This window comes from Felis catus, chromosome A2 (assembly GCF_018350175.1).
Source record: "Felis catus isolate Fca126 chromosome A2, F.catus_Fca126_mat1.0, whole genome shotgun sequence".
NCBI classification, from domain to species: Eukaryota; Metazoa; Chordata; class Mammalia; order Carnivora; family Felidae; genus Felis; species Felis catus.
This window is the reverse complement of record NC_058369.1, coordinates 17063572-17087299: the sequence shown is the minus strand read 5'-3', so window position 1 is coordinate 17087299 and position 23728 is coordinate 17063572. Positions and strand designations below refer to the sequence as shown.

General features: G+C 42.3%; 1 protein-coding gene across 4 annotated transcripts in view; it reads left to right on the top strand.

The window, feature by feature from the left end:
- The window catches only part of SMARCC1 (SWI/SNF related, matrix associated, actin dependent regulator of chromatin subfamily c member 1), a 177464-nt gene that overhangs the window by 128942 nt on the left and 24794 nt on the right, over positions 1 to 23728 (top strand). For 3 of the 4 annotated variants that reach the window (XM_045049537.1, XM_045049531.1, XM_045049534.1), the window contains 2 exons: positions 99 to 253; positions 14192 to 14326. In XM_045049537.1, coding sequence (XP_044905472.1) covers positions 99 to 253; positions 14192 to 14326 — 290 coding nt within the window. The remainder of the gene's footprint in view (positions 1 to 98; positions 254 to 14191; positions 14327 to 23728) is intronic. The other variant, XM_045049532.1, reaches the window with a different exon arrangement.

Here is a 23728-nt window from a genome sequence, read left to right as displayed (position 1 = left end):
TAACCTCAGTCCTAGTTTGTCATGTGGCGGAGGTGAGAAGTAAGCTGGCTTATTGAGATGGGGCACACTGGTAATAAGGTTTTCTGATTTTTTTTCAGAAGAAAAGGAAACTGAAGAGAACAAGGAACTCACTGATACTTGTAAAGAAAGAGAAAGTGATCTCGGGAAGAAGAAAGTAGAACATGAAATTTCCGAAGGAAATGTGGCCACGGCCGCAGCAGCTGCTCTTGCTTCAGCTGCAACCAAAGCCAAGGTTTGCCACTGACAGCCCTTTCCAGGCTCTTGCCAGCCGTGAATGGTTGCATTGTTGTCAGTTATTGAGAACGTTTAGTATAATGAGCCTTGCACCCAACACGAGATGACTGCTTGACCGGCATTTCTAGGTTAAGAATTGTGCAGGCAGGAGGAGTGGGGGCGAGTTGCAGATCTGGTCCTGGAGGGGGGCTGCCTTCCAGGCCTTGCTTATACCGCTCTACTCAGCTCATGGAGACTGCAGAGATGTAGCCGAACTTAAAGTCCCTCACATTTGCCTGCAGAACTTGTCTTAGACTACTGTTCCAATTTCTGTTCGATTGAAATATTTGTGATTTTTAAGACAAAAATCTGTTTCCTTGTATAAATACTTCACCCTGCTCTTACAGACTGAAAGGAAAGAGGGGGATCTAAAATAACTTTTTCTTCTTGAATTTGCCAGCTTTTCTGGGGGTGGTTTTCTCTATTTATAACCTAGTATTGGCTTCACAGCATATTTAAGAAAAAAAGGAGAATGTTATTTTTCCCACTTTGTGTTGCTTTCGCATTTTAAAACATTCCAGGCATGAATATGTGAAGTTTTGAAAAACCTTTTCACCCCTTCTCCATCCTACCCTCTGAAGTAGCTTCCTTCCATTATAGGTTCCCACGTTTTGAGGAGCGTTTACTGGAACATACCTAATCTTTTTATCTTGAGCTGTTCTTAATCCATTGGTAAAGATATTCTTTCATGGCCTTTAGTACCTATAGACTGTTCAGCTGCTGCAGACGACTTCTCCAAGTGCTTAATCTGTGGTGCATGATTTAATAACAGACCCACAGGTGACCCAGTTTAAACCACAAGACCATTGTTTTGAGTTCCCACACATCAGGCCTAGGTGTGGACAGTGAGGAGGAGGGTGTTTACAGGGCACAGTCAGTCCAGACAGTAGCCCCAGCTGAAGCTGACTCTTACAAGAGCTGGAGATCCTGTGTGTTCCTACTTCCCAGTCTCTTCCAAAGATGCCTCCCGATCTTCATGGTGGTTTAGTTGCAGTATTAGGTATTCTCTCTCCTCTACCTTCTCTGTCTCTTGGGATGAGTGAGTACTTCTCTGGATGCCAATTTGACAGCTGTTTCCTGTTCATTTGGTTTCGCTGCTTCACTGGAAGCAGTTTTTTGATTCTCTGTTTCTCCTGTCAGGCTGGACCCTTTGGCACCTCATTGCCTCAGAGCTAAGTTCTCGTTCAGACTGCTACCAGGGATCTTAGAGACCTTAAGGATGGTCTTGGGATTATTTCATAAGTGAGCTGGAGGCCAGGAGGGCCTCTGTCCTTTGTGACATTTATCAGGAGACAACACAGCCATCCACCAGTCTTCAGAGTTGCAGCCTCAGGTCATCTTGGTCTCTCCTCATTCTTTCACTTTCCATAGGTATTCAGCCACCAAATCCTTCCTGGTGCATTAGTGCCTCTGGTAATGCCCAGGCCCTTCACTTTTCCCTTAGGCCGGCATCCCTCATCCTCTGCCTATCTCCTCCAGCCCATTCTCTGTCTTTAGCAAAGTAATCTTTTTTATTTTTGAAATTTTCTATTGATAATTTACATTTGTATCAGTAGATATATATGTCTACAGCTAGTGAATTATTCACAGGTGGAGCCCACCTGTGGGCTCACACACAGCACCCACTTGAAGCAGCATAATATTCCTAGCCTTTCAGAAGCTTCCTCATACTCCCTTTTGGTTACCGTCCTCCCCCTGCCCCCGCCCGCCCCCCAAGAATGGTTGCTAACCTGTCTTCTAATACAATGGACTACTTACTGCTTTTCTGAAGAATCTTTAAAAATACAAATAGGAACATGATACTTTCTTAAATAAGCTCTCTATCTCTCTCAGGCTAAAATTTCAAACTCTTTAGTGTAGAATTCACAAGATTTTCATGATCAGGACCCGTCTCAGTTCTCAAGCGTCCTTTCTTGCCTGTCCATCCAGAACTGTTCCTTGTGGTTCTCCCAGATAGAACCCACTGTGTGATCTCCAGTTGGGCTTTTTTGGACCCTCTTCCCTCTCATAGAGATATTTCTCTCTCTCTCTCTCTCTCTCTCTCTCTCTCTCTCTCTCTCTCTCTCTCTCTCTTCCATTATTTCTCCTCCTTCTGCCACTGTGTCAGTTTCACTGTAAGTTGCTGGAGAAGGAACTAAAATGGTAGATGACCATAAATCGTTTTCATAGCTGATGAAAAACATCATGGCCTCATAGCTGTTAACATGTGCGACTTTGGGCACAAAAGTTTGTGTGCTGTGTACTTCTGACCACCTTGCCACAGCTGTTTGACTCCTTTACTGCAGAGAAACTGCTTTTATGGAGCAATTGCCCTGCTCCTTAGATATTCTGTGCAAGGTTCAGAAGAGTCCAAAGAACATTTTCCTTCCAGGTCACCGAGTTTTCACTCCATCATCCTCACTCAGTCTTGTTTCTAATAACTGGGAAAGGAGATCTTTATTCTCATGACAGCTGTGTTTTCCACAGATCTGTGAGTGATACACATGCGTGTGACACATGACTTGGCATGCATGAACTGTTCAGTGCCACTTAACAGCTGGGTCTGATGCATTTCACAGCACACATAATCATCTTTGTGCTACATGGGAATTAAGGGTAAGGAATTCACTTAAATTACTGTAATTAGTACAGCTGATCTAGCCAATCCAAGTTTTCTCTTATTCTTTTTGTTTTTCTGTATCTATAAACAGCTTTGTTATTAAGACTTTTCCTTGATACATTTTAATTGTTTGTCACACTGACATGGAGTAGTAATTAGAGGTTCTGAATCTAGCTCCAAAACACATAGGGACGGTGGGCATGCATTCTGGCTTTTCCCCAGCCTTGCCATATGAGGGACTCTTTGGTAGCATATCCATTTCTTCATTGCATCTACCGACAAGCTGTGAATTGACCTACCTGAAGAGTGGTGTGTGGGTGTGGGAAGGAACACCATTGGCTGGGTGCTCTACATCCCTTCCATCTGGGTGCTTAGTTTTAGCTGGAAGGAAAAGTTCAGAACTATTGCTAGAATAAATTAGAAACCTTAAAAACTAGAATGTTCTCCTTATTCAGCATCAGCAGGACTCAATTCCTCCAAGACAGCATAGGTCACGTTTTCTTTCTTTTTTTTTTACTGTTTGTTTATTTTTGAGAGAGTGCAAGTGGGGGAGGGGCAGAGAGAAGGGGACAGAGGATTTGAAGCCGGCTCTGGCTCTGCACTGACAGGCTGACAGCAGTGAGCCTAATGTGGGTCTTGAACTCACCAACTATGAGATCATGACCTGAGCCAAAGTCAGATGCTCAACAGACTGAGCCACCCAGGTGCCCGAGATCACATTTTCGTAAGACTTACAGCCATTTTCTTTAGATTTATTCTGTCACCACCCCATTCCTATATATCTTGAAATGGCTAAAGTAGGTTTGTCTTCATGGTAACTAGATATTAGTTCTGGGGTAACAGGAAGATTCTTTCTCACCTCTCAGAGATACCTCTTACTTGCTCCGCTTTGCCTGAAATTCTTTTTTGAGATAGGAAAGTTTTTCATTGTACGTTGTAGTCGTAAGGCTTTACCAGATAAGTGTTTGCTGAAATTGACACTATATGCATTGATCAGTGAAACGATGTCCTTTTACTTGATGATATTCTAGAGATAAAACCAAAAGAAAAATTGACCTATTGGATCATTTTGCCTATAGTTAGACCTATTCACTTTCATCTTTATATGACTAAACGGAAAACTACTCCTGTTCCACCAGCTGGACTTCAGGCTTTGTTATGTAAAGTTCACCTCAACTCTGTTACAACCAAGTTACCTTTGTGGTATCATTCATCTCTTTTAGGTCATTTCTCCACATAGCACACATCTGGGCCACACTCCCACACCTCATCATTCTTAAAAAAAAACAACAACTTTTTTTTAATGTTTACTTATTTTTGAGAGATAAAGAGACAGAGCACGAGTGGGAGAGGAACAGAGAGAGAGGGAGACACAGAATCCGAAGCAGGCTCCAGGCTCTGAGCTGTCAGCACAGAGCCCGACATGGGGCTCGAAATCACAAACCGTGAGATCATGACCTGAGCTGAAGCCGGACGCTCAACCGACTAAGCCACCCAGGCGCCCCTCATCATTCTTAAGTTCCATAAAGCCAGTATGTGAAGGGATGTGAGCTCCCGACAGCCCTTCTTGGGGAAGCCCTGGTCATCTCTACTGCCAGACCTTCAGGAATCCTTAGCTTGAGCGTTAGTAGTGCTCCTGCCCCAGTTACCCAGGGCTATGTAACCATTACAAAACCTAGCTTAAGACCATCATCACTTTATTGCATCTTATCATTTTTATGACTGAGGAACTCAGGCAGACTCAGCTGGACAAGCCCTGTTCCATGTGACATTGGCTAAGGTTGCTCACAGCTGGGCTGTGAAGGGAGGACCTGAGGCAACCTCCCTGCTGTGCCTGATGGGTAAGCAGGGTGGCTGTATGACCTGGCACTGGCTGGCATCACTGTCTCCACACAGCTCATCTACAGAGTTCGTTATCTTGGGCTTCCTCACATTAGGTTGGTATCAAAATAGTTGGACTTTTTACTTGGAAGCTTATAATTTTAAGAGAGAAGTGTCCCAAGCCACCAGAAGGGAATCTGTGTGTGTGTGTGTGTGTGTGTGTGTGTGTCTGTCTGTCTGTCTCTGTCTCTCTGCCTCTCTGCCTCTCCCCCACTGGCGCACGTGCGCACTGTCTCTCAAAAATAAACAGTAAAAAGTTCTATCCAAATTCAAGGTGAGGGATCATTGACCATGCCTCTACACAGAAGGCATGCCACCTTAAACCCCCCAGTCTACCCTCTGGTCACCAATTACCTACATATCTCCCAACTGAAAAGTAAGCATTCCATGGTTTCATGTTATTATGATAATCAGGCTAAGGCTGGGCTTTTGAGATCTTCTCTAAATCAAGTTCGGGTACAGAGGAAGCTGTCTTTAGGAGTGGTCTTTCAGGTGCAGCTCCTTGCATGTTGGTCATCTCAGAAGAATTTGAGGACTGACATAAAAGTGGTTGGAAACTTGGAGAGAAACTGCACTCACATTCAGTAAGTGTGAAGATGGAAGGCCCTGAGAGAGCACACATAGTTCAGAGCAACTTTGAAATCTAGTCAGGCATATGTTTCCCCTTTCTGTCTTCCCAGGGCCCCAGTCTTGCCCTCTGTGACTTATTCTCTACAGCTTTTGGCTTGGCCCTGTGGTCTTTGGATACTGCATTCTGAATCCTTTTCCTTTGCCATTAAAAAATCAGCCCAATTTTGCTGCTGTGAGGGGCCTTTCTTAGCCTGTAATATGAGTCCCAGAAGGAAAGGAAAGAGTGAAGGAGGCGGGGGGGTGGAGGGGTTGGTGGGAATTGTGGCTGATGAAAACCTTCAAACTTGTTGGAAAACATTAACGTGTAGTAATATAGAATATAGGAGACATGCTCTTGAAGATACTTAGAGGCCCTCCTGTCTAGTAAAGAGAGTATAAGAGGCAAGAATACCCTTATTCTTAGAAATTCTAAGATTCTTAGAAATTCTACGATACTTTTTGATCAGAATGTCTTACAGCCACACCTTGAGCTGTTTACTCTCAGGTCACGACTAACTGGTAATGTTCTGGATTTTATCTTTGTCCTGAAGCCATTTTTTAGTTTCAAACCCTTGCTGGGAGCAACTAGAGATGAGAAAGTTTCATTTTCAACCTTGTTGTATTTGCTCTTAATTGTCTAGGAGATTTCTAACTCCAATAATGATGGCCTGAAGATGGAATAGTTCCCTCTTTGGTTCCTTTCTCTTCTGGCTGCTTGTAATAAAATGCCTAAAGAAAGTTTGTTTTGTCTAGAAATCACTCCAGCCAGATTCACAAGTTCATTAATGACTCCTATTTTCCACATCACCAGAAGTGACAGTGTTTCCAAACTTCTCTTTGGAGACAAGATCTGCTTCTCTCCAACCTCCAGGAACATTTTCCTCTCTGTTCTAAAAGCTCTTGCCAGTGGTTTTCTTGAGATCCTTTCAGCCTGTGCCCACTGCATGATCTGAAGCCACACTGAAAGTTTTTGATACAACAGCACCCCGTTTCCAGATACCAGATTCTTTTCCCATAGTGGGAAAAGAATTTAGTGTTTTTAAAAAACAACCATTTTTTATTATAGCTCATGATTGTGCAAAATTTGAGCACTAAACACCTGTGCAATTCTGCTCCATGTGGTATCAGTTGAATCATTTAGCAGTACTCACCTCACAGGTAGGTTCATGGAGAGTCTGAGACAGATTCCTTCAAGTCCTAATCCTTGGTAGAAGTGGCTGGTTTCTTTTTCCTCTTCATGCAGTCTTGAGGTCTCTCTCTGTGGTCTCTTCCCCGTTGATCACATGTAGTATATGGCAGCTAGGGACTCCCAGAAGGAACGTTCCAAAAGATAGGACATGAAGTTCCCAAGCTGGGAACTGGAAAATGGCACCACTGTTTTCTCTTGGGCAAGGCAATTAGAGAACCTGCCTTGATTCGAGAGGAGGGATTATAGACCCTCCTCTCCATGAAAAGAAAGCCAGTGAGTTTATGGCCATCTTTAATCTACTGCACGTCCCTTCTAAGAATTCCCCGGGAAAGTATCCACTAAATATTAATTGTTCTAAACAGGCATTTGTGGATAACTATAAAAAGCTTTGAATTTAGAATTTAAACTTTTAGTTCCGGCTCTACCATTTACTAGTTTCTTAACTTAGGCAACTAAAATAAATTTTCTGAACCTATATCATTTTGTTTGAATCAGAACTCCTTTCTTTTTTTAAAAAAAATTTTTTTTCAACGTTTATTTTTGGGACAGAGAGAGACAGAACATGAACGGGGGAGGGGCAGAGAGAGAGAGAGGGAGACACAGAATCGGAAACAGGCTCCAGGCTCTGAGCCATCAGCCCAGAGCCTGACGTGGGGCTCGAACTCACGGACCGCGAGATCGTGACCTGGCTGAAGTCGGATGCTTAACCGACTGCGCCACCCAGGCGCCCCCAGAACTCCTTTCTGATCTACCTTTTTAACAACGTTATTATAAGAATCAAGTTAAGAATTAAAAACGCATTCTGGGGGCGCCTGGGTGGCTCAGTTAAGCGCCTGACTTCAGCTTAGGTCATGCTCTTGCGGTTCGTGGGTTCGAGCCCTACATCGGGCTCTGTGCTGACAGCTCAGAGCGTGGAGCCTGCTTTGGATGCTGTGTCTCCCTCTCTCTCTCTGCCCCTCCCCCACTCATGCTCTGTCTCTGTCTCTCAAAAGTGAATAAAAGTTAAAAAAAAAAATTTTTTTTTTTTTTAATTTTTTTTTTCAACATTTATTTTATTTTTGGGACAGAGAGAGACAGAGCGTGAACAGGGAGAGGGGCAGAGAGAGAGGGAGACACAGAATCGGAAACAGGCTCCAGGCTCTGAGCCATCAGCCCAGAGCCCGACGCGGGGTTCGAACTCACGGAGCGCGAGATCGTGACCTGGCTGAAGTCGGACGCTTAACCGACTGCGCCACCCAGGCGCCCCCCAAAATTTTTTTTTTTTTTAAAAAAGCATTCTGTAAGATGGAAATGCCATATTTTCATTATTCATTTAACCGGTATTTGAGGGTCTACACAGTGGTAGGTTTATTTGGTGCCAAAGAAATATGGATGGTTCCTGCCTCTTAGGAACTCAGCCCACTAACCTTGAACTTCACATTTTTCTTGAGCCATTAGGATATATATTTAGTTGTGAAGGAAAAACAAAAAGAATATGTATAAAATGCTAGAAATATAACCTTAAGAAGTTAGTATTAAATGAGATCTAATTAGGAATTAAATACAATTTTATATAATTTCTTGGAATGAAACTTTCTTACACACAACACATATTTCTGTTCTACTTTTGCGTATTTCATTTTTACACAAGTTATGTTTATAACTGGATTACTAACCTTAGTACACACTTTAAGTTCTAACAGGAAAGATGTTTCATATGTTAATATCACAGATGATTTTTGAGTTTCTTAAACTCTTTCATCTCATAGATATAGAAACAAACCCAGAGAAGTTGATGAGAAGCCTCAGGTTATACGACTAGTTGTAGAACAAAGACCAAAACCCGGATTCTGCAGACTTTGAGTCTGGTGATCCCAGCCAATGCATAAATGTAATCTGATAAAATTCTCCATTTCGAAGATAATGTTTTCAAACATTGTGCAATTAAAAACCCAACAGCTAGCTCAAAAAAAAAATACCTTCTTTTTTTGTTTGTTTGTTTTCTTAGTATGTCTGTGATTTAAGTTTCTAATTTTTAAGAACCAAAAAATAAAGAACAGAAGAAAGAGGGAAACATTAACTCCTCCATGTCTCCATGTGTCAGCTTTCTTAGTGGCTGGTTTTGTTTCAAGGTATGCTTCAGAACTGAGTTTCGTTCCCAGTTCACTTAACTGTGACCGTTGGCAAGATAATTAACTTTTCTAAGCTTTAGTTTTTTTCTTTCTATATAGAGGTCAGTTTCTTTCTATACATAAAGAATTCTTTTTTGGTAGGTTATTAGAAATAAAAGAAGTACCATGAAAATACAGCATGGTGGCTAGAATGATGTCAATGCTTAATAAAACCCAGGATATCCCCCAGTCCAGTAATGCATTTCAACAGCTCACTCTTGCTTTTACATTCTAAGATTCTTTTTTTTTTTTTTTTTTTTTTTTTTTTTAAAGCAGACATGAGTAGTATTTGGATCCCTTTATCACTTTTGTCCAGTGTTTGGTAACATTTATTCAGCCACTTCAAGCCTCTGCGAAGGCTTTGTAATTTCCTGAAGAATTGGCTCCTAAGCCTTTGTGACTTCTACTGGATTGATTCGATGCATGTATGTCACCAAATCCATAAAGTAGCAAAATTTAGAGTCTTGATGGCAGGACATATGCTGTTCTGTGAAACATACTACCTTCTTGTCTCTCAGGTGCAAATGAATCTTGTACCAGTAACAATAAGAATAGTCATGGAAGTTAAGTCAAAAAGGAGGCTCAGGGCACCTGGGTGGCTAAGTTGATTGAGCATCCAACTCTTGATTTCGGCTCAGGTCATGATCCCAGGGTTATGGGATCGAGCCCTGCATCGGGCTCTGCGCTGAGTATGGAGCCTGCTTGAGATTCTCTCTCCCCCCTCCCCCTGTCTGCTCCTCTCCCCCGCTTGCTCACCCACTCCCTAAATAAATAAATATTTTTTTAAAAGAGGCTCTAACCCCTAGATCAAGAAATGCAGAAGATCGAGAAATGACATGTTAACACATTCAGTAGGATCCACTCAGCAAAATTCAGGAAGTGAGATGGTACAAAGGACCAGGCCACTTCTTTCAGAGAAATCTGTTGATTTCTTCTCTCACAAATAAGAATTGTGAGCTAGAGCAAAGTAGAAGATGTAGTCATTTGGTTTTAACAATCATATAAAGAAAATCAGAACTTGTATGTAAATATTATTATTAAGACCTGAAATGTGAAAAAAACTAAATTTAATGTGCAACATTAGTTCTTTTCTCCTATTTCTACTCAAAACCCAGATGTTATCAACCTTATCAGTGAATAATGCTTATACTTGTAATGGGGTAATTTTGATAACTTATTAAAATTTTTTCTTTAGGGGCGCCTAGGTGGCTCAGTTGGTTAAGTGTCGGGTCTTGATTTTGGCTCAGGTCATGATCTCACAGTTCATAAATTTGAGCCCCACATTGGGCTCTGCACTGACAGTGTGGAGCCTGCTTGGGATTCATTCATATTCTCTCTCTCTCTCTCTCTCTCTCTCTCTCTCTCTCTCTCTCTCTCTCTCTCTCTCTCTCTCTCTCTCTCTGACCCTCCTCTGCTCTTTGCCTCTTTCTCTCAAAATACGTAAGCAAACATTTTTTTGAAAAGTTAAAAAACATTTTTTTCTTTAACTACAGGTCAGTGTAATAATTCTATAAGTCTTTAATAGTAAATAAACTGCCATAAAGATTAGAGACTGAAGTTTTTGTTTCTTTTCCTGAGTTTTTTACTCAAAATTTTTTCTTTAGTTTGCGGGCCATGGTTTTTTTCATCCTTCATTCCAAAGTGCCCACATTTACTTGCAGAGATTTCTAGTGGTTTTTCTAACCTTGAGCACAGGTGAATTCTAGGCTTTTGATAAAGGCTGCCTCTTTTCTCTGTTCACTTTCCACCTCATATCCTTGTTTCCTCCTTTAAAATTGCCAACCCTGCAAAATGTGGGGCATCCTCGAGCCTAGGCCCTGGTAGTGAACATCAAGTGACTAAATAAAGTGCAGTTCAGTGAGTATTGTCATTATGACTGTGGGAGCCAAGAAGCTGCCCAGAGGAAGTGATTCCTAATGCTGAGTCTTAAAAGACATGTTGAGGGGCACCTGGGTGTCTCAGTTGGTTAAGCATCCAGCTTCGGCTCAGGTCATGATCTCACGGTTCGTGCGTTAGAGCCCCGCGTCGGGCTCTGTGCTGACAGCTCATAGCCTGAAGCCTGCTTCGGATTCTGTGTCTCCCTCTCTCTCTGCCCCTCCCTTGCTCGTGCTCTGTCTCTCTCTGTCTCAGAAATAAATAAAACATTAAAAAAAAAAAAAAAAAAGATGTTGAAAGTGGTTGGTGCAGGTAGAGGAGAGTCTCCCAACAAATTAGGTTCCCAGGTCATCAGCAGTGTTACAGCTCACAAGTATGAGACACCCACTCATACTGTTCCTCAAACATACTCCAGGCACTGTTCTGCATACATTGTGTGTGTCCTCCCTCCTACCCTGTTGTGGGTGCAGTTTTCCAGTGTCACAAATGAGGAAATAGTCACAAAAGGGTAGGGTAATTTCCAGGCCATGGTTACAGAATACTTCGTTTTATTGTGCTTCACGGATTCTGCATTTTTAAAAAATGTTTGTTTATTTTTGAGAGAGTACAAGTGGGGGAAGGTCAGAGAGAGAGGGAGACAGAATCCAAAGCAGGCTCCATATTGTCAGTGCAGAGCCCAATACGGGGCTCAATCTCTCGAACTGTGAGACCAGGACCTGTGCCAAAATCAAGTCAGACGTTTAACCGACTGAGCCACCCAGGTGCACTCCCCCCTTTTTAAAATATAAATAAATATGTATAATTTATATATATATTATATATACATACAAATTATATATAATTTTTATGTATGTATAACATATATAATATATATATATAACATGTATTTGAGCGAGAGAAAGAGTGCGCATGCGCGCACTTGTATGTGTGCTGCCAGGATGAGGCAGAGAGAGAAGAGAGAGAATCCCAAGCAGACTCTGCTCTTTCAGCACGGAGCCTGACACAGGGCTAGATCTCACGAACCACGAGATAGTGATTTGAGCTGAAATCAAGAGTTGGACACTTAACTGACTGAGCCACCCAGGCGCCCCAAGCCTTACCCTTTTAAGCCTGATCTTTGAGTTGTTATTTTCGGTTAGTATATATTTTAGTCATAATGTCAGTCAGGTGCATATTGATTCTTATACAAAGTCTAAATGTATTGAAATTCTCTTTTTATCCATATTTTCCTACATTTTCTTAAAAATAGTGATCTTAACTTACTTTAATGTTGTCCCCTGCTAATAAGTCCAGTGCCTGCGCCATTTGTGGATCTGCTTTTTTGATTGAATGCCACATATGTATAAAAATTTAGATTGTCCAGGGATGCTTGGGTGGCTCAGTCAGTTCAGTGTCCAACTCTTGATTTCGGCTCAAGTCTTGATCTCATGGTTCGTGGGATTGAGCCCCATGTTGAGCTCTGCACTGATAGTGCAGAGCCTGCTTGGGATTGTGTCTCTCTCTCTGCCCCTCCCCTGCTGGTGCACACTCTCTTTCAAAATAAGCAAACATTAAATTCAGATTCTCCGTGTAAAATGACAAGGAGAAATATATATATAAGATCCAGATGCCCCAGGTGATAACCAAACTGATTGAGGCAGGGATTGAGTTGAAGCTAGATGACACTTTGGTCATTCTCCTCCAGGACCACCCCTGATCCTTGGGTGTGACTTTCCAGAACTTACAGTTGAGATTTTGAAATAATCTTGATCACACCGAATGGGAGTTTTCAGGAATTTCTTTTCTTCCTTGAACCTAACTCCTTAGCTTCCCATCCTCTGCATCTTCAAAATTTGCCGAGTGTCTGAGATGGTGACCAGCTTGTATTTGAAGTCCCACACATTCCTACCAGCATCACTTCATCCATAGGCATGAAGTCTAAGAGTTCTTCATACACGCTGGACACAACTCTTTCATCACACATATGATTTGCAAATACTTCCTCACAGTCTGTGAGCTGTGTTTTCACCTTCTTGATGGTGTCCTTTGAAGCAGAGATGTTTTTGATTTTGATGAACTTCAAGTTTTCAATCTTCCCTTTTAACATTTTTGCTTTTGGTGTCACATCTAAGAAATCTTTCACTTAACCCAAAATCATTTAGGTTTACTTCTGTTTTTTTCTTCTGGAATTAAATTTTTTTTTAATTTATTTTTGAGAGAGAGAGACAGAGTGTGTGCAGAGGAAGGGGGTGGGGGAAGCACAGAATCTAAAGCAGGCTCCAGGCTCTGTGCTGTCAGCACAGAGCCCAATGCGGGGCTCGAACTCAAGAACTACAAGATCATGACCTGAGCCAAAATCAAGAGTTGGACACTTAACTGAGCCACCCAGGCTCCCCAAATCATGTGATCTTTATTTAAACTTGTTACTGATGTAGTTCAGAGTGGTTAGGGAGGCAGATGTATCATGAACAGCCGTGGATTATTCATAAAATCTGCTTATGATCACCTTTTGCTTATACATTGCCTCTTTCTATTAATGGATCTCTATGGTATAAAATTGCATTTCTCTTTTCTAACTATAAGAGAGTGAAAAATAAGATTCTCATTTAAGTGTCTGTTAATTTAGCTCCCAAAAGCGTATGTTACATACCTCCTGCATGTTAGCTCCTTCTAGATTCTGTAAGAAACAGAGATTAGGACAGCCACCTTGTGTTACTTCTCACTCATGTAGAAGCAAGATGAGCACATAAATTCAACAGATGTAATGAAAGTGAATGCAAAATGCTATTGGGGGTTTGTTAGTGTAAGCTCTTAGATGGTGTCTGGATTAGGTGGGATTGACCCATTCCCAGATACAGGTAGTCAGGACCAAATATGGGACCCTCATCTTCTCGGTGTAACGTGGTGCCTTCCTCTGTGTGCTGCTGAGTAGGCAGGAAGTGTGAATGAATAGGGCTCATCATCCATCCTGTAGCGGGTGAGTAGCACATTCTTCCAGTGTAACTTCTTGTTCTGTACTATATTTGTTCCTCTTGCTCTGGATCCTATCTGCAAACATAGGGGTGGAATATTGTTCACCCTCTCCTTTCCACACGTGGTTCCACTCACTAGAGAGAAGCCAGAAGCTTTGTGTCTGAGTGTTGGGTGCTAAGAGAATCCACTGTTTAGCTGTCCCTGGACAGTTCATAAAGGGGGAAGGATAGTGAGGGGAGGCATAGAGTAAAAGGGTGAGGGTGCGAGGTAGGTGGGTAGTAGATGGGAAGTGTACCCCAGGCTGCTTGTGTCCTCCTCTTTGCCCATCAGTGTTCTGATTACACTTCCCCTTTGTAGTGGGCTCTTTTTGAGGGGAGTAGTTTACCGTGGGAGGGAGGGTTTTGGGTTTTTTTTTTTTTTGTTTTTTTAACCCTTTAACAGGGTTATTTATACCTATAAGGACCAGAAATTCAGCAATATTTATTTTAAATTGAAGTAAATGTTTGGTAGAAACATAGAAAGGGGGCATCGGTCATTGTTCTTAATTATATAATCCCTACTTTGAATATCAACGTGAGCATTTTGTTTCTGTATTTTAAGCAAATGTTTACCTACCTAATTTGAATGATCTTTTACACTTAGCACCTGGCTGCCGTGGAAGAGAGAAAGATCAAGTCTCTGGTGGCCCTGCTGGTTGAGACACAAATGAAGAAATTGGAGATCAAACTGCGACATTTTGAGGAGCTGGAAACTATCATGGACAGAGAGAAGGAGGCTGTAAGTAAGGGGAAGTTTGTAGTGGCTTTTTGACAAATAATGACCACCTTTCCTAAACTACAAGTTAGATAAAATGAATAGTAACCTACTCCATTGGTCCTTGTTTATGTGTTTACTTTGCCCTTTCAAAGGGATTATCAGCCTTTGATGATAAACAAAAAGCACTCTTTTCTCATTCTAAAACTAATGATTTACACCTCAGCTTTTACACCTCTCCACTTTCCCAGGTGCACGATGGTATCAATTCTTTCGTCTATAGAAGTTACATCTTAGACTCACTCCCTACTTGTTACCAATAAAGTAGAAGTCATGTAGCTCCCTTGTCTGATTCAAGAATTTTCTTGATTTCATGTCTTCTTCAATACAAATACCAGAAAGTAGGAGTTAATCTCATCTTGAGTGAGGAGCCTTTTTTCTGTGATATCTTTTAACCAAACCCTCCCCTGATCCAACCTTGGACTTTCAGTGTTCCTCCCTCCCCTGCATGGTGGAGGTCAGGTGGGCCTTGCTGAGCGCCTCAGTAGTATGTATGGGGACAGACACTTCTGATAGAAGGATGTGGCCCAAACAGGATCAAGAGAATGATGAAAAAGGCCAAAAATGAAGAAGGAAGCAACAAAAAGAAACGTACAAACAGTGGAACAGTTAATTATTCAAAATTACAGAGAAATTTATTTTAATGAATTGACCAGAGGAGGAATTGGTAACTTTCTAAGCAGTGGATTTAGCTAGGACTTGTTCTGATTATTTTGACTTTTTTTTTGTTTTCCAGTTTTTATTTCTTTATTTTGAGTCCAAGCAGGGGAAAGGCAGAGAGAGGGGAAGAATCCCAAACAGGATCCGCTCTGTCAGCACAGAGCCCCATGTAGGGCTCGAATTTAGAAAGTGTGAGATCATGACCTGAGCTGAAATTGAGTCGAACGCTTCACCAACTTGGCTACCCAGGCACCCTGTTTTTGACTTCTTTATATATGAGATACTGGTATCTCTAAATGGTAGATAATTTAACCTTAAGATTAAATTATCCCAGAAGAATTTTGGTGGCTTTTGTTTGTTTGTTTGTTTGTTTTAATGTATATTTCTTTTGAGAGAGCACAAGCAGGGGAGAGGCAGAGAGAAAGGGAGAGGCAGAGAGGGAGAGAGAATCCCAAGCAGGCTCCACACTGCCAGTGTAGAGCCCGACATGGAGATCAATCCCTTGAACCGTGAGACCATGACCTGAGCCAAGTCGAAGAGTTGGATGCTTAACCAACTAGGCCACCCAGTTACCCTAAGAGTTTTAATTTTAAGGACCTGTTTGTGTTTATTTAGCTATTTCTTAGTGGTCAGCCTAGTCGCATCCTCTGGCAAATTCCTCATTCCAGTAACTATTACAAAACAGACCATTTTCATTTTGTCCTGAGATCAGCAGGTTTTCTGACCCTGAAGGATGGAGAGGCTGCTTCGGGAATTCTCTTACCCACCCCCTCCCATACCCACCCCCAGTTTCCTCACCCGTAAGCATCTCACATCATCGGCCCTCTCCTTCCCTAGGAGCTGCTGGCCACCCTGGTCTCATCTCTGTCACCCTCTGTATACTAGCCACACCACACCACATGCAGGCTGCCCTCATGGCCTTGTTCTCTGTGCCCCCGTGTGCATTGTGCTCCTCTGCCAGCAAGGCCCTGATCCCCACTTCTGCATCCCTCAGCGCTGCCCCTATGGGTGACTTGCCCACCCCATCTGCTGTCGTGGCAGCCTGATAGAGCACTTACACTGTGTGGTAGTTGCTGATTCGTGTGTCCGTCTCGCATTCCAGAGTATATGCCCTTTGAGAGAATTGATCGAGTGTCTTGGTAAACACAGAGCTGGCACATCATAGGCCCTGGTGTCAGCAAATATTGAATGAATGTACACCAGCATCAGTGTTGGAAGCTGGAGAAGTGGAAAGTCTGCCCTTTGGTTTAATGGGGGAGGAACTCAAGAAAACCAATGATGATACAGTGTGTTCAGTGCCCCAGTGAGGGCAGAGAGGAGGCAGACCTGGAACATGGGGAGAGCAAGAGGGTGGCAGAGAATACTTCTCTGAGGTGAGCTGGAGCTGTGAGGCATGACTGTTTGTGTTTATCTTACCCTCATAAGCTGTCTTTTTGTCATTTATGGATTTTTTTTTAGTGGCCTTAGGGTAACAGGGGGTTATAACATAGTGGATTATTGGCACATACAGGATCTACATGATGATTGGGTCGTTCCCACTGACAACCAGATGCCTTTCTGTCCTTCATAAAACAGAACTGATGTATCAGCCTGGAAGATTGGCATGACTGGGCACTTACAGAACATTGTCCAGATTGTCAGGGTGCTCTTTTCTCAGCTCTAAGTCACTTGCTTTCAGAGGTTGTACCTGGGGATCCCCCACTCTTTTAAACCCCCAGTGAAATTGTCACCTAGATTAGAACTGCCCTCTGCCCCTTTCCAGTTCTCGCCACTGATTCTCAGACACCCACTGGCCCACTATAATGGCTGCACTTCTCTTGGACCTTCAGAACTTCCCTTGTCTGTGGATTTGTAATAATTATTGTCTCAAATTACATTGCACTGTATTTTTCTTACTTGAGTCTTGTCTTTGCTATTAAATTCTAATCAGAGCACATAAAACATTTTAGGCTAGTCTCTGAATAAAACAACAGAACTGAAAACGTTGGGACTGCATTTCTGCTGACTCTCTCCACCACACAAGGTTGTTGTGCTGAAAATCTTTGTGGTTGTCCTGCCTTCTCTCAATCAGCATTTGGAGCAGGAAAATTCTTAGTGTGGGACAGTCCCTACTCCTTGCCACTCAGTGTCAGTAACACAGCTGTGTTATTTATTGCTGTGTGGAAAATGACCCCAGAGCTTAGTGACTGAAAACAGAAAACCAAGTCTTAACGTGGTTTCTGAGAGTTGGGAGGTAGGCAGCTTGGCTGGATAGCTCAGGCTGGGACCTATGAGGTTGTGGACTTCCTAAGTTTCCGCAGGGCCAGAGCTCACACTTCCCAACTGACTCCCATGGTTGTTGGCAAGAACTTCAGCTCCTGCCACGTGTACTTTTCTATTCATGAAGGAGCTTCCCCAGAGTAAGTGACTACAAAGAGCAAGAACATGAAAGAGCACCCAGAATGGAAGCCACACTGTCTTTTGTAACCTAAACATGGAAGTCCCATCCCTTCGCTTCTGCTGTGTTCTCTCTGTTACACATACCAACTCTGGTTGGGGGGTAGACAGGGTTCGGGACGGGGGGAGGTATAAACACTAGGAAGTAGGAATGTTGAGGCCAACTTGGAGGCTCATCTCAGAACCAGGGAGTCCAATGAAATTCAAAATGTCTCCCATTCATGTCATGCACAGTGAAGACAACCTCTTCTACAGCAAGCACTGCTATCCTGTCCTTCCCTGTGGGCAAACAAAGCCATGGCTACTTTTCTACCTGTGATTTCCACACAGGACTGTTGCGAGCATCAGATGAGAGGAGTGTGGCATGTGTCTGGTGCAGTGTCTGAGCACGCAGTAGGTGTTCAGTAAATGTTGATGTACCTCCTTTTCTTTAGGTACACCAGTACCCAGTTACTGTATATTAGATCCAAATATTTGTAAGCCTTTGTTAGCTTTCTAAACACATATTTGACAAGTCACTGTGCTAAACCACTTTATATAGATTTTCTCATTTAATCTCTCAAAAACTGTATGAGGAAGCCATTAGCAGAAAATACTGATTGATTTGAATCTCCTTGGACAAGAATCCACCAGTAATGCTAGATGGGAACGTAAGGCCAATTTTTGATAACTCTTCTTACAGACCAAGAGACTTGGGCGTAGGGGATATTATGTTCCTCCAAACACAGTTCGTAATGACAGAGCCAAGTGTCAAACCTGTGTTTGTTCAGTTCTGTGTTTTCATCTAGCACTTTATATTTATAAGGAAAAGAGTTATTCTCATCTCATTTTAACCAAAAGACTCTGAGGTATGCAAGGTTTTATCATCTCTCTATTATGGCTCAAGACAGTTGACACTGGAAGGTCCAGGTCAGCTAGGACCAGAGCCTTGAGCTCACCGCCTGGTGCTCCTCTCCGTACCACATTGCATCGTGTCACTTTAAGATGCATTTCTGCTCATCTTTCTCTATAAGCGGTAGTCCCAGGATGTACTTTGTTTTCATTAAACATGTGGTTTTTTTATATAGCAATGGATTTCAAAAATCTGTTCTTAGACTTTAAGAATCAGATAGGAACTTTTTTTCTCTAATGACTTAAAATCAGTGCTCTTGAGTCTTTAAGTATTTACTAATTAAGGACAAGGATACAAAAGTTGTACATCTTTTATAGAAACTATGCATATAGCTATAATTAGAGTTCGGTAGATATTGTTACAGCTGTCTCATGAATGCTAATATTGGAGGAAGGCAGTTATGAAATGTGCAGAGTCCGTCAAGGAAATGATGTGATCACAAATGTTGACTCTAGTTGAGGTGAGGAGGCTGAGCTGGTGCTGGGTTCACAACTCAGAGGGTCTGCCCACCTAAGTGGCCTTCATGCCGGGAGAACAGCACACGTGAGTCAGGAGAGTAGGTTTCAGACAGGGGCTTTGTTGAGGACTAGGGCCACCTGGGGAGACTTGGGAGCATGGGCCCTGTCTAAAGCCTGGTTCCCATTTGGATCTAGTGGACTAAATGCTTTCTGAGTTTCTGCAGGTCATTTGGCTAGATACAGAAATTGAATACCTTCAGAAAAGAGGGACGTTGTGGGAATCCCAGACCCAGTCCTCAAGGAAGTTAGAGGTTGTCTTGCTAGACACAGAGACACCGCTTATTGCAAGGATGGAAATCCAGAGAGGAGGAGGCCATGGTTGGCTGAGATTATCAAGGAAACTTTCCTAGTGAAGGAGAGACTTAGCTATAAAAAAGACCTAAATCCAGAATGTGGAGAGAAGGGCATGATTACAGAGGAAACTGAAGAGTCCTCCTGCCCAGAGTTGATGGCTTTTGCCACATAGGTGTTGGATTAAGGTCATTTGTTCATTCAACAGGTATTTATTGAGCACTTACTTTGTTCTAGGCATGTGTATGGTACTGGGGATGCAGTGGTGAACAAAACCCAACCAAACTCTTTGCCTTTGTAGAGTTTGAAATAATTAATGAAGGGTGTTAGAAGATGTTCTGTGCTGTGTGTGTATATATACATACATATAGCTGTATGTTACAGGCTGGATAGAGGCGATGGGGGAGGGGCAAAGTAGACATTTCACTTTTTTTTCTCTTAATTTCTAAGTTTATTTGTGACAAAAAGTGAGCAGGGAAAAGGCAGGGAAAGAGGAGAGATTTCACTTTTAAGTGGTGTCATCTGAGTAGGCCTTATTCAGAAACTGACAGGCATGTGCTGCTAAGGCCTACATATTGCGCAGAGGCTCTCAGGCAAGAGCATGTTTGGAACTAAGGAGTAGGTGCGTGGGCTAGAGCATAAATGAGGAGGAGGTGACAGGATAAAGTCAGGGATATGGTGACATAATCACAGAAATCCCTGTAAGCCATCCAGAGGCCTTTCGTTTTCCTCTGATTAAAGTGTGGAATAACTGTAGAGCCTATTTTATGCATTCCATAAAAATATGGAATACATGCAGAGGGCTGGCATGATCTTCCTTACAGTTTAGCAGGGATCAGTGTACCTGCTCTGTTGTGGAGAGTAAATTAACAAAGTGGGAAGGTTCGAAAAGGGGAGACTGGTGAAGAGATTGTTAAAATAATCCACATGAGATGATGATGGCTTAGAGCAAGGCAGTGGCCATGAATGTAAAGAGAAATGGTCAAGTTCTGGATAAATGTTAAAGGTTTTGCTCATAGGACGTCATCACACATAAGATGTAGATTTAGGAAAGTTTGTTGTACTTGATGACAAATTAAGGAAGAAAGAACAAAAAGCCAGAAAGTGAATTTTATCCTGCCCCAGGAGAAGTGTATGTAACTTTGTTTTCTGCAAATTTGGACTAATGCATCTCTACACAGCCGGCCATGTAATTGAATCTGTTGTTAGACATGCACCATTATGTTACGGGTAGTTTTATTTGAGATGAAGAGAGTTGTACTCAGTTGTGTAGGTTTTGTTCTGAATCAGAAAACAAGAGACAGACACAGGGCAGCAGGACCGAAGACCTGTCATAATGAAGTGCCGGCTGCCCCTTTGTGTCTCGCCTCCAGAGACACACATGGAGGCAGCAGAATGCAATGGTGGAGTTCTCTTTTCCACGGGTGTAAGAAGGAATGAATATGTCTGTCTTGGACTTGGTTTTTCGTTAGTGGATGTCTGGTTACTGACCCCAGACGTTTCAAAGGAAGGCATGATTATTTACTTAGTTCTGAGCCCAAGTAGTCAGAGGTTTTAGGTCTCAGCTGATATTGCCGTTCTGGGCAGTGTAGATGGGCTTTACGCTCCCCCCCCCCCCCCTCCTCCCCGCTGTGTGCATGTGAAGTTGGGAGAAGAGCTTTGTGTGAGCTTTGGCTGCTGCACTTTGCAGCTGTGTCTGTGTTTGGTGTCTGGGTGCAGAAGAGTGCTCTGCTGTGTTCAGATTCCGCTTGGAATTGGCTGTTTTCTGCATACACAGTGTAGGAGTGAAGGGGGAGAGGAGGGCAGAGTTTGAATGTGGAGGAGGAGCGTGTGTCTTCAGAGCAGGGCTACTGTGTGGGGTTCCCTACAGCCAGATTGGAGCCACGAAAGAAAATGGACAGATTCATTAACATTCTGTTTACTAGCTGTTGGGACTTTATCCATAGTCTTAGGAAATGGAAAAGAGAGGAGAAAATCAAGCTATCTGTAACATGTAATTTGGCTGCTTTTACTGTTTTGGTTTTTTATTTTTTTATTTTAGTGGTTTGTTTTTTAACAAAAATATTTGTGATGAAAAAACTTTCAGTAAAGAAAGAAATGAATTAAAAAGTCTCTCTTACCCTCAATTTCATTTCTAGGAATAATCACTTAATTTGTTTGGTGTTCTCTGTAACATTTTCAGTGTGTATATAAAGTGTGTGCACATGAACACAAAGTTTTTTTTGTAATATAATTGGGATTATGTAATAAATATTGTAGCTTTTTTTTTTTTTTAATTCCGCGTATCGCAGACAGTTGTACATTATGGGGTGCTGGGGGCTCAGTCAGTTAAGCGTCCCAACTCTTGATTTCAGTCCAGGTCATGATCTCACAGTTCGTGGGTTCAAGCCCTGCATTGGGCTCTGTGCTGATGGCACGGTGCCTGCTTGAGATTCTCTCTCTGCTCATACTGTCTCTCTCTCAAAATAAATAAATAAACTTTAAGACAGACAGACAAACAAAAACCAGGACTTTAATTACTGTCCTTGGTAGGCACACATACATAGTTTTATAGAATAGATTCCCAGATGTACAATCACTGGCTGCATGCATTTAAAATTTGCTCTGTACTGTCGAACTCTCCTCAAAAACTGCCATTTACTTTGTTTCGGATTGCCAAAAAGTGAATTCAGTCTTTAGTCCAATTGAGTAACAGCAAAGTACCCACAACAAGGAGGTACTTATTTCTTCTGCATGATGAAGCCACAACGTGTCCATGAGCTGTACTCCGTATGCCGCAGAGCAGAGACAGCCCTCTGGGAGCCAAGTTGGTAGCTCTCTGTCCGGACGTTTCTCTCACCCCAGAGGACCTGTTCAGCCCACACTGGAGCTTTAGTTTAAGCTGGGTTCTCTTTCAGGGGTGTGTGTGCACGTGTGTGTTTAATCACTTAATCTATTTTAATCCTTCTAATTACTTTCTTTTAATTACCTTCCATGTTTTGAAATGACAAGTGAAGCTCTGGAAAAAGTAGTATAATTAAGGTTAGTAACCATTGTAGATACGGAAAATGGGGCAAGTTTTTCTTTCCGAGGTTAATACCTTGAGACTAAGGTCAGCTCTCAAAGAAGGACTGGCTTAGTTTAAAAAGAAAACCAGTGAGATAGGCAACACAGGGACCAAAATTTCCCTTCAGAGACACAAAATCTCTTGTAGTAACAGTTTAGCTTCTTTATAAAGCAGATCTTGACCTAAATTCCGTAGTTTTTACATAACTGCAGGACTTCAGCCAAGCCATCCAGACCATTAGTGGCTCGACCAGAACATAGATAGAGGTCCTTTTCTGGCAACCTCTTGTGTCTAACCTCGGCAAAGTCCTAAATTTCCTAGAAGGAATGGTTAGGAGAAAACAAATCCTAGGGCCTGTAGCTGGAATTTCTAGATCCCTTTTTTATCAGACTGCCTCTTACTCCTTGATTACACGTTCTCTTCTTGCAGAGCTGAACTTCCAGAGGACTCTTGGTTTTTACAGCTCGGAATTCCCTGCTTGTTAGGCAAACAGGGAGGAGGCAGACTGGACCAGGCTTTAGCCTCTTCAGGTCACCCTTCCTAGAAAATGAGGCTAGCGTGTTGGCTCCCTGCTACACTCCCTCCTGATAACCCTCAACCACTCACAAGATTATTTTATTTCAGAAGATCTTCTCCCTAGGGAGACTCTCTGCAAGCCAGCTAACCGGTGGGACATAGGCTTTACCGCCTATTCTCTCCCATTTTTCTTCCCCCTCATCTGGTCATGCCTGTTCTCTTCACCCTGTACCTGTGGCCTGTCCTCCTGCACCCCATCTGTCCATGGACACTCCCTAGTTACTACTCCTGATAACCAATAGTACTTCTCGCTTGGGTCCACATGGTCTTCTCCTCAGGCAGCTCTCTTGCTGACAGCCCATATTCTTAAGCTAATTCTCATGCGTATTCCAACCCCTTTTTCCTAATGACAGTATACAGTATTTATTTGTAGAACTGAAAGCTAAAATGTTACATATTTTTAATCTATTATAAATGCCTTGGAATAGTGCTATCCAACACAAATACAGTGTGAACCATATATGTCATTTAAAATTTTCTGGTAGCCACATTAATAAAAGGTGAAATTATGTTTATTTCATCTAGTACATACAAAATATTATTTGAATATGTAATCAGCATGAAAAATCAATTGCTTTCCATACTAAGACCTCGGAATTCAGTGTGTTTGATATTTACAACACATACCACTTCAGATTAGCCACATTTCAAGTGCTCAGGAGCCATTTGTGGCTTATGGCTGCTGTGTTAGACAGAAAAAGCTCAAAAAAGGTCTCCCAGTGACTTACGTCTTGCCATTGAAAATGGTGGGATCGAACATTATTGGAAGAAAATAGATCCGTTAACCCTCCTTAAAATCTTTACACTTCTTCGAGAAATCTGGATTTTTATTTTTTTTCATGTTCAAGTTGATTTTCTTTTTCAGGCCTGAATCAAATCAATTTTGATAGCATATGAGGTGTGCTTCATCCTCTGAACTACTGTCAGGCATATGGTTTCTGGATTTC